General features: G+C 42.2%; 1 protein-coding gene across 4 annotated transcripts in view; it reads right to left on the bottom strand.

The window, feature by feature from the left end:
- Positions 1-11,086, bottom strand: part of MELK (maternal embryonic leucine zipper kinase) — a 97,310-nt gene extending 86,224 nt beyond the window's left edge. The window contains exons 1-3 of one of the 4 annotated variants that reach the window (XM_046021770.1): positions 10,955-11,080; positions 2,919-3,014; positions 260-345 (exon numbers count right to left, since the gene is read on the bottom strand). In XM_046021770.1, coding sequence (XP_045877726.1) covers positions 260-345; positions 2,919-2,976 — 144 coding nt within the window. In that variant the 5' untranslated portion in view covers positions 2,977-3,014; positions 10,955-11,080. Of the gene's footprint in view, positions 1-259; positions 346-2,918; positions 3,015-10,781 lie in introns of all 4 variants that reach the window. The other 3 variants (XM_046021771.1, XM_046021774.1, XM_046021772.1) reach the window with 3 other exon arrangements.
- Between the last annotated feature and the right edge of the window lie 320 nt (positions 11,087-11,406).

Here is an 11,406-nt window from a genome sequence, read left to right on the forward strand (position 1 = left end):
CTCAGGTCATGATCTCAGGGTCCTGGGACTGAGCCCCACGTCAGGCTCTCTGTTCAGCAGGAAGCCTGCTTCCTCCTCTCTCTCTGCCAGCTTCTCTGCCTACTTGCAATCTCCCTCTGTCAAATAAATATTAAAAAATTTAAAAAAGAAAAAGAAAAGTTATAGAAAGACAAAAGTAGTAACCAGAACATTCGAGCAAATTCAGGTTTTAATTTACAAAACTGATCTATACATATGTTTTAAATAATTTTAAACTTACCCCTAGTGCATTTTTATCCATGATTTTTATAGCTACCATTTCTCCGGTGAGGATATGGCAGGCAAGTTTGACCTTTGCAAAGCCACCTAAGTAGAGGAAACCGTATTATGAAAAGATAAGCCAGAGTAACCTAAAATCATCATCAGACAACCTGAAGATTCAGGCACAAATACCTTTCCACATGCTTTTATTATTTTTTTTTTTTTTAATTTTATTTTTAAGTAATCTCTATACCCAGTGAGGGGCTCAAACTCACAACCCCAAAATCAAGAGTTGTACGCTCCAACTGATCCAGCCAGGCACCCCTCCATATGCTTTTAAAAGGCCCTATCAATCCATTTTTTCCTGAAAGTTTGTGGCTCTTTCTGTAGCTTCCAAAGTGCCAGCCATGATCCTAACCTCTATTCATCCAATGCCTAGCTGAAGATTTTTTTTTTTTTTACCATGATAGTGTCTTTAACTTTAGGTTGAAGAAAATAGGAAACAGAATTCGCTGTTCAGAAATTTTCTTTATAATTAACACCGCAATTAAATGTGCTTTGTAATTAACACTAATAATCCACTATACTATAACACTAATAATATTGTTATAATTAACAATAAAGGACACAATATAAAGTTGCTGAGACAAAAGACAACAGGAAACATCCTCTCAGTTTTAAAACAGGATCAAAAGTAGGATATTAAAAAAAAAGCGGGATATTATGTCTCAAAATTGGATCAAAAGCTGGATAAATGTCTACACATCAGTATCTAAAAGAAATTGCCAACTCAGGGCACCTGGGTGGCTCAGTTGGTTAACCATCTGCTCAGGTCATGATCCCAGGGTCCTAGGATTGAGTCACACATTGGGCTCCCTGCTCAGCGGGGAGCTTGCTTCTCCCTCTCTCTCAGCCCCTCCCCCAGCTTATGCACTCTCTCTCTCAAGTAAATAATAAAATCTTAAAAAAAAAAAAAGAAGAAAGAAAGAAAGGAAGAAATTGCCAATATAACACTCTAAAAAGAAGCTAAAAAGAAGTTATAGGGGCGCCTGGGTGGCTCAGTGGGTTAAGCCTCTGCCTTCAGCTTGGGTCATGATCTCAGGGTACTGGGATCGAGCCCCCCATGGGGCTTTCTGCTCAGCAGGGAGCCTACTTCCTCCTGTCTCTCTACCTGCCTCTCTGCCTACTTGTGATCTCTCTGTCAAATAAATAAATAAAATCTTTAAAAAAAAAAAAAAAAGAAGCAGCAGCTCCATGAGGGGGCTCCTGGGTGGCCTGGGTTAAAGCCTCTGTCTTTGGCTCAGGTCATGATCCCAGCATCCTGGGATCGAGCCCCACATCAGGTTCTCTGCTCAGCAGGGAGCCTGCTTCCTCTTCTCTCTCTGCCTGCTTCTCTGCCTACTTGTGATCTCTGTTTGTCAAATAAATAAAATCTTAAAAAAAGAAAAAAAGAAGAAGCTCCATGGGGCACCTGGGTGGCTCAGTGGTTAAGGTTCTTTCTTCAGCTCGGGTCATGATCCCAGGGTTCTGGGATCGAGCCCCACGTCGAGCTCCCTGATCAGCGGGAAGCTTACTCCTCCCTCTCCCACTCCCCTTGCTTGTGTTCCCTCTCTCACTGTGTGTGTGTGTGTCTCTCTCTCTCTGTCAAATAAATAAATAAATAAAATCTTTTTTTAAAATAAATAAATAAATAAAATAATAAAATAAAAAGAAGCTCCTGGTGGTTCCTCTCATGATCTTCCCCATTTCAGTAAATGAAAACAACATTTTCCAAAAATCCGGGGGCCAATATACTCAATCAATATCCAGCCCATCAAAAAATCCCATTGGCTCTGCCTTCAAAACACCTTGGGGAGAAGAGGCAGGTACTGACTGGAAACTTTGTCTTGATCTAAACAGGGAACACATAGGTGGATGTGTACATAAAACTCCAGCAAGACTAGTGTACTTTGCATATTTTATTGCATTGTTTCTCAATAAATTAAACTACACAGACACACATGTATAGAATCCCACCCACCCTTTCACTGCCTTCACTGCTCTCAACCTCATTCAAGTCACCATGATCTCCAGCATCACTCACCTGAATTACTGCAATGAACTCCTAACATCTCTGCTTCTGCCCCGCCTTTCCCAGCCCAAGATTTTCACAACCAAGCAGCCAGAGTGACCCTTAAAAATAAAAGTCAGGGGGTGCCTGGGTGGCTCAGTGGGTTGAAGCCTCTGTCTTCGGCTCGGGTCATGATCTCGGGGTCCTGGGATCGAGCCCCACATCGGGCTCTCTGCTTAGCGGCAAGCCTGCTTCCCCCCTCTCACTCTGCCTGCCTCTCTGCCTACTTGTGATCTCTATCTGTCAAATAAATAAATAAAAATCTTTAAAATAAATAAATAAATAATAAAAAAATAAAAGTCAGAGGCATCTGGGTGGCTCAGTGGGTTAAGTCTCTGCCTTCAGCTCAAGTAATGATCTCAGGGCCCTGGGATCGAGCACTGCATTGGGCTTTCTGCTCAGCAGAGAGCCTGTTCCCCGCCCCCCCCACCCCGCCCAGCCTGCCTCTCTGCCTACTTGTGATTTCTGTCAAATAAATAAATAAAATCTTTTTTTAAAAATTAAGAAAAAAAAAAACAGTTGATCTGTCCTCTGCCTCCAAGGGAAAAGAAAAAAACAAAACAATTACCTGTCCCAATAGTTTCATATAATTCATAATATTTGAGAAGTTCATCATAATCTTTCATAGTCCTCCTGGAGATGTATACAAAATTACAAAAAGAACCTGCAAGACAGAAATAATACATAATCAAAACAGGAACTACTATGAGATTATCTCCTCCACTCTTGTAAGTGCACATAGAAATACGTCATAGGCAAATAAGTTACACCAGAAAAACTGATTAGCCATATGGTTTAAAAAAAAAACAAAACTGGATTCCTATCTCATACCATATATAAAAATCAACTTCAGATCAAGGGAAGATTTATATACGAAAGATAAACTTTTAAAAATTTTTAAAGAATATTGTGTGATTTCAGGACAAAAGAGAATCTTCTAAGTAGGTGCAGGAAGTACTAACCATAAACAAATAATACATTAAACATTAAAATTCAGAACTTTTGCATGTCTAAAGATAGCCTTAAAAAAAAGAAAACCAGGGGCACCTGGGTGGCTCAGTGGGTTAAGCCTCTGCCTTCAGCAGGCCATGATCCCAGGGTCCTGGGATCGAGCCCCACATTGGGCTCTCTGTTTAGCAGGGAGCCTGCTTCTCTCTCTCTCTGCCTCTCTCTCTGCCTACTTGTGATCTCTGTCAAATAAATAAATAAAAATCTTAAAAAAAAAAACAAACCCATAAATGTGAGAAAATATTTCTAACACTTATAAACAATGGATTTTTATCCAGAATATACTATATACAATATAGAAAAAGACAACCCAGGGCGCCTGGGTGGCTCAGTGGTTTAAGCTGCTGCCTTCGGCTCAGGTCATGATCTCAGGGTCCTGGGATCGAGTCCCACATCGGGCTCTCTTCTCGGCAGGGAGCCTGCTTCCCTCTCACTCTCTCTGCCTGCCTCTCTGCCTACTTGTGATCTCTCTCTGTCATAAATAAATAAAATCTTAAAAAAAAAAAAAAAAGACAACCCAAAAGAAAAAAGAAGCAAATGAAATAAAAAGGCATTTCATAAAGAAACACAAATGACCAATAAAAATATGAAAAAATGTTCAGTTTTATTAGTCACAGGGGAAATGCAAATTAAGATTCCAATTACATACAATTTTAAGAAACATATAATGAGATACATATTTTATTACTATGCTCCACAATTTACATGTGTTACATATACAGTTGATCCTTGAAAAATACAGGTCTTAGGGCACAGATTCCCCTGCACAGTCAAAAATTCACGTACAACTTTTGACTCGCCCAAAATTTGACTACTATAGCCTACTGTTGACAGGAAGCCTTATTAATAACACAGTCAATTAACACATATTTTGTATTTCATATGTGTTATATACTAAATTCTTACAATAAAGTAAGATAGAGAAAAAAAATGTTATTAAGAAAATCATAAGGAGGGGCGCCTGGGTGGCTCAGTGGGTTAAGCCTCTGCCTTCCGCTCAGGTCATAATCCCAGGGTCCTGGGATCGAGCCCCGCATTGGGCTCTCTGCTCCGTGGGGAGCCAGCAGCCAGCTTCCTCCCCTCTCTCTGCCTGCTTCTCTGCCTACTTGTGATCTCTCTCTCTGTCAAATAAATAAATAAAATCTTTGAAAAATAAATAAATAAAATAAAATAAAATCACCAGCACAGCTAAAATCCTATAACCCGCTTTTCGGTTCCTAGGGAGTATGGTTTCTCTTGCTGCAGCAAGCTAAGAAAAACCTAATGTTTTTTGTTTGTTTGTTTTATCAAAAATCAGGTAAGCTAATATATTATCAATAAATCTATGGAAAACACACACACACACACACACACACACACACACACTAAGGTAAGCTTCCTAATTTTTTTACTCCAGATGTGTTTAGTGGTCTTTGGTCAGTAGGCCTCAACAGCATAGTGAGCCCAAAAAGGAGTGGAAGAGTATGCCAAAAAGAGCCAATTTAGGTGCAAAGATTCCGGGGGGGGGGGGTCTATATGTACTGAACTGAAACTGCTTTTAGGGGTACCAGCAAATGGAAATGCAGATTTGGAGCTGGGACAATTGGCTAGCCACATGGGAAAAAAAGAACACTGAATCTCTCATACCACACAAAATCAGTTATAGTTAGTGTAAAGACTTAAAAGTGAAAGACAAATCTTTCAAATGGAGACAGGTAAGGTCTTACCCATACCAGGCCTATTGCTAGGAGTGGGAAAAGGCAGAAAGGAAAAAGAAAAGTAAGAATTAGAAGAATATAGCTTCATGGAAGCCAAGAAGGAAGAAAAAAGTAAAACGAGTAAAAGAAAGCCTCTAGGAAGTAGATTTCTAAAATTTTCTAGAAGTGTTCATATATAGGTCAAGTCCTAGAACTTGAATCTTAGTACTGCAAAGTGGAGATTTCTTTACGGGTAGACATAGGGTGAAAGATCTCTGAATCTATACAGAAATGGTTTCTCTAAGGGGCTCTCCTTCTCAGAGGTTGGTACAGAAGGACAGGGCTGGGATTTCAATCTTGGGAAGAGATGTCCCAATACCCCTTAGAAAGCCAAGCAGGAATCAGGAAGCCCAGGGAAGTGGAGGTCACTGAGTCAGGCACAAACAATCTCCCATATAATCCAGCACAGCATACCAGGACTCTAGAGTTCCCAAAGGGGTTTGAGGCCAATATCCAGCTAGTAATGAAATTCTCCTTTGCCTGGCCTGACCCCAGTGCACAAATCTCCCTTGGTGACCTAGCAGTGGACTACCTATGGCAGAACAGGGTTCTGGATCCTCAGACCCCATTTTCTCTAACATCTCAAAATATTAAGTGAGTACATGCATATCCAAGTGGGATATGGAAAGTGAAGTTCCACCTGGAAAAGGCAAAGCTCATCCATCTTGATCACTTGATCATCCATCTTGATCGCCTCTCAGAAGTGGAAACCTGGTATTAATGCTCATTTCTAGAGCCAGATAGTCTCCACTCACCAACAGGCAGAGCTCCAGCAACACCGCCAAAGGTTTGGGATTGACGAATGGCCAACACCATGTTCACTACCTTCATGTTCTCTGTTCCTCATCCTCTCTCATCCAGAGTTGAGTGGCAAGCATGTTACTAAGCCTTAAAATTGGTTATGACTTTGGAAGATCTAGAATGTGAGTTCTACCTCAAGAGTGTGGTGAATTTATTAAAAATAAAAGGGGGGTACATGGGGTGCCTGTGTGGCTCAGACGGTTAACCATTTGCCTTGGGCTCAGGTCGTGGTATCAGGGTCCTCAGATAGAGTCCCACATCAGGCTCCCTGCTCAGCTGGGAGTCTGCTTCTCCCTCTGTCTCTCTCCCTGCTTGTGCTATCTCTCACTCTCTTTCTCAAATAAATAAATAAAATGTTTTTTAAAAAGAGGGGGCAGGTGAATAAAGGGAAGATCCTTACTACAGTGAGGATAGGGCATATTCTTATACTGAAATAGAGAAAAAATTGAATGAAATAATCAAAAGCCCAAGAACTGCAAAGGATATTTTTTCAAATATCCTTTTAAATCTCCTTTTAAAATGCCTGAAGTGGAACCCTCCTACACTGCTGGTGGGAATGCAAGCTCGTGCAGCCCCTCTGGCATACAGTATGAAGGTTCCTCAAAAAGTTGAAAATTGGGCTACCCTACGACCCAGCAATTGCACTACTAGGCATTTACCCTAAACATACAAATGTAGTGATCCAAAGGGGCATGTGCACCCGAATGTTTATAGCAGCAATGTCCACAATAGCCAAACTATGGAAAGAACCTAGATGTCCATCAACAGATGAATGGATAAAGAAGATGTGGTACACACACACGAATACTATGCAGCCATCAAAAAAAAAAAACACAAAACACAACCCAAAATCTTGCCATTTGCAATGATGTGGATGGAACTAGAGGGTATTATGCTAAGCGAAATAAGTCAATCAGAGAAAGACAATTATCATATGATCTCTCTGATATGAGGAATTGAGAGGCAGCGCGGGGTCGTGGAGGCTAGGGAGGGAGGGGAAAAAATAAAACAAGATGGGACCGGGGCGGGAGACAAACCATAAGCGACTTTTAATCTCATGAAACAAACCAAGGGTTGTTGGGGGTTGCGGAGGAGGGATAAGGTGGCTGGGTTATGAACATTGGGGAGGGTATGTGCTACCATGAGTACTATGAAATGTATAAGCCTGACAATTCACAGACCTGTACCCCTGGGGCAAATAATACATTATATGTTAACAATAAATAAATAAACAGATTTTCTTAGTGTTGGAATAATGTTCCATTGAGGTACCAAAATTTATTTATATACCCCCAGTATGAACACTCAGTTGGGTTTTATTTTGTATAGAGGGATTTTTTTCTTTTTTTAATGAATACAAATATTTTTCATAATTTTGACAATTCACTGACAGTCTCTTTAAATATTAAAAATTATGTCTTCTGTAAAAAAATAAAAATACAAAATAAATAAATAAAAATATCTAAAGCACTCTGATTCCACGAATCATTTTACTTTGAGATAAAAGATAAATTACTGTCAGCAAGTAAAAAACCTTCAAAAATTTGGTCACTGAACAGAACACTAGAGCAGAACTTTTGGACGGAAAGTTAAAATTCAAGGAAAATATCAGCCTTAAAAAAAAAAACAGTTTTAATCTCAATGTCAAAGCTATTATAGCAAGAAAGATAAAGATCATGGACAAAAGACATCCTGATCCAATAAATAGTGGCCACTTCCTAGGAAGAGATGGCAGTGGACCAACTTAATTAGGCTGAACTTTTAATCTAGCTGAACCTGCATGAATGGGGTAGGGCAATGGAAGAAGAGAAGTCAGGTCACAGAAAGCTGCGGTATAAAATATTCTGCTTCCACTGCCATGGCAAAAGTTACTCCAGGCAAGGAGACATCACAAAGGTCATATTTATTCTCACCGGCACCTGAGGCATAGGATTAAAAATATCCTTAACAGCAGTACTAATTCAGAAATCTTTTAAAGAGTATTTGTCGGGGCATCTGGGTGGCTCAGTGGGTTGAAGCCTCTGCCTTCGGCTCAGGTCATAATCCCAGGCTCCTGGGATTATGACCCGCATGGGCTGTCTGCTCAGCAGGGAGTCTGCTTCCTCCTCTCTCTCTCTCTGCCTGCCTCTCTGCCTACTTGTGATCTCTGCCTGTCAAATAAATAAATAAAATCTTTAAAAAAAATTTAAAAAAAAAAGAGTAATTGTCATGGGGCAAAGGTAGGAATGAGGTAGAACCACACCCCAAAAAGACACGGTTCACGAGACTAAGAAATTTCAAAACAGATAAGAACAGCAGTAAAAGTACAGTCAACACAAGAAATCTTTGGGGTTCTGGGGCACCTAGCTGGCTAGATCAGTGGAAGATGTGACTCTCCATCTCAGGGTTGTGAGTTCAAGCCCCACATTGGGTGTAGAGATTACTTAAAAGTAAAATCTCTTTAAGAGGGAGGGGCACTTGGGTGGCTCAATCAGTTCAGCATCCAATTCTTGGTTTCGGATCAGGTCATGATTTCAGGGTCATAGGATCAAGCCCCGCATGTGGCTCCATGCTTCTCGTGAAGCCTGCTTAGCATTCTCTCTCTCTCCCTCTACTCCTCCCCTCTGCTCACACACTCTCTCTCTAAAAGCAAGGAAAAAAGGAAAATATTTGGGATCCTGATGAGAAAGAAGAGAAAGAGTAGATTGGAAATGGGGGAATGTTGGGCTACAAATGTGTTTAGAAAGTTGTCTGCTATAAAAGTAGGCTATCAGGTTCATGAGAGAGCAAAGCCCCACTAAAGCAGTATTGGGGTATTCAGAACACAGGAGCTTAAAAGGAAATACAAAAAGACATTTCAAAGTTTAGAAACCATAAGATGGAAATGGACAAAGACCTCACAAAATATAAGAATCCTAATTATCAACCTTACTGTCTAAATTCCATACAAAGGACAGGGCTTTGTTGCCATACTCAAAAGGAGACAACCATTTGTATGACGTTGGAATTCACTTCTCCAGATTAGAGATATAAGAATTCACAATTAACTTAATAAATTTCTCCCAAATGAGTTTTGAACATCCAGGTCATGGCCTCAAGTCAACTAGCAGAGATCAACTTGTGCCAATGTAAGACAAAACCAATCACCTTCACTTTCTTTCTTCCTTTTTCTTTATCTACCATCCACCCTTTCAAATTATACCATGTTTTTGGATAATATAAATGCGGGCCTCAATTACATCCACTGAATCCAGGAAACATCATTTTTGCTACTGTAGAAGATAACTGGTGTTTGCATTGCAAACTATTACAATGACAGCAGAGTTTACTTGGTTTTTAAATTTTACGAAGCTAGTCTAAATATTCTTTTTTTTAAAATATTATTTATTTATTTGACAGACAGAGATCACAAGTAGGCAGAGAGGCGGGGGGGGCGGGGGTGGCCAAGCAGGCTCCCTGCTGAGCAGAGAGCCCGACCTGGGGCTCATCCCAGGACCCTAGATCATGACCTGAGCAGAAGGCAGAGGCTTTAACTCACTGAGCCACCCAGGCGCCCCTAGTCTAAATATTCTTAAGTGCCCTGTTTATCCTCTAGAATTTAGAAATACAGAACATAGGAAGAATGGGACTGGAGTAACCCAACTTTGTAGCTGCCTAAAGGAGGTATAGGATCAATGCGGAAGGCAGTCTCTCAGCTGTGGATAATGAAAAAGAAAATTAGACCCCAATCAGAGATACCTGAATGTCCTTCTCAGTGTGACTAAATAGAAGAATTGTTGACATGTACATTTGGGATCTTGAACTTCTTGAGGCAACAAGGAACTGCTTAGATAACAGAAAATTTATCATTAAATGTTATAGAAAAGAAACAAATTGGGGACAATTTCTTACTAACGGTGTTAGCTGGGCTGTGTTATTACTTGCCGGGTAATACATTCACCTCATCTATGAGTGAGGTTAAGATACTGATGCCGAAAGTATTTCAAATAAGAAGTAGAATACCTTCAGTGGCGCCTGGGTGGCTCAGTGGGTTAAAGCCTCTGCCTTCGGCTCAGGTCATGATCCCAGGGTCTTGGGATCGAGCCCCGCATCGGGCTCTCTGCTCAGCAGGGAGCCTGCTTCCCCCTCCCTCTCTGCCTGCCTCTCTGCCTACTTGTGATCTCTGTCAAATAAATAAATAAAATCTTTTTTAAAAAAAAGTAGAATATCTTCTTATAATAGCTTATAAGGGGGCCTTGTAATTAATACATTAATTAACATCCTCTCCTGCTCCTTTGCAGAGGATTCTGGGAGCACCAACGAAGAGGCATTCATTCCTAAAGGCGTTAAGGGACTCATCTGCCCATCTGGTTGGTCCACAGTAGATACACAATAAAGTCAGATCCACTGGTGAAAGAAGCCCATGATGGTGCAGGGCAGAAAGGGAGTTTCTGATTTCTCCCAACGTAGTAAACAGAAACCATATTATGAACAAAAAAGTTAGGAAACCTTGGCTTCTAAGCCTAAGTCCAGGTACCTCTGAAACCCGCCGCCACCTTCCCCCATTCCACTACCAAAGAGAAATACCAAAGGTGAGGCTCAAGAACAATTACTCATGGTAGCTGCTACAGGTCTGCTCGCTTCCTTGGGATGCTCTCCTTTGGGAGTTTCTCTTTTCCCCACCAGTTTCTTGGTGATGCCGCTCCTTTTACTGCTTTGGCAGTCGGGGTATATCCCTTTTAGTGTGAGCCTCTTACGCCACTACTCTAGGAAGGCGAAGAAAGAGGAAGGATTTGGACTCTGAAAAGGGAGTGGTAACACATAACATGCAATGGGAATTCACACCTCTCGCGGCCTCCTTCGTAGCAAACGTTTTTCCGGTCCCTCACCAATAACCCTGACGTAGGTACGTCATTATCCCCACTTACAGAGGAGAAAACCGGGGGTCGGAAAGCGTATCTCATCCGGGAGTGGGCTCGTAAGGTGAGGTTTCGGGGAAATTCTCCACTCTCCCGGGAGCCAGGAGCAAGCTAGGCTCGAGCCGCCGCTCCCTCGCGTCTCGCACAGCCGTAACCCCGGCCCTACCCGGGGAGACACTGACCTGAGGGGCGGGGAGCCGGGCGAGGCGGGGCCGAGCAGAAGCACACTGGAAAGGGCCAGCCGTCCCGAGGCAAGCAGCAAGTGCCCAAAGCTCCTACAAAGTTTTGGGATCGCCGGGCTTGAGCCGCTTCCGCCCGCCAAGGAAATCAAACCTCCCGGGCCGGAAGGGGCGGGGCGCAGCGGGGGCGCGCGCCGCGCCGGGTCGGTGAGGCGGGGGCGTACGTTCGCCCTCTGGCTCGCAGCCGGAAGGGCTGGACAGGGAATGAACAGCGGAGTAATTCTGGGGCTGCTGGGACCGGCTGACGTAAGGCCTTAGTCTTATGTCTGGTTACGCCTTCACCGAAGGGCCTGTGAAGGTTCTCCAGGGGGCGTGGACCCACAAAGTTTCCACATAATTCAGCCTTCTAACGCTCTGTTTCCTAAAAATGATCTAGAGAAGTTGCTGGTGTTCAC

The sequence above is a fragment of the Meles meles genome, chromosome 11, assembly GCF_922984935.1.
Source record: "Meles meles chromosome 11, mMelMel3.1 paternal haplotype, whole genome shotgun sequence".
Classification (NCBI taxonomy): Eukaryota; Metazoa; Chordata; class Mammalia; order Carnivora; family Mustelidae; genus Meles; species Meles meles.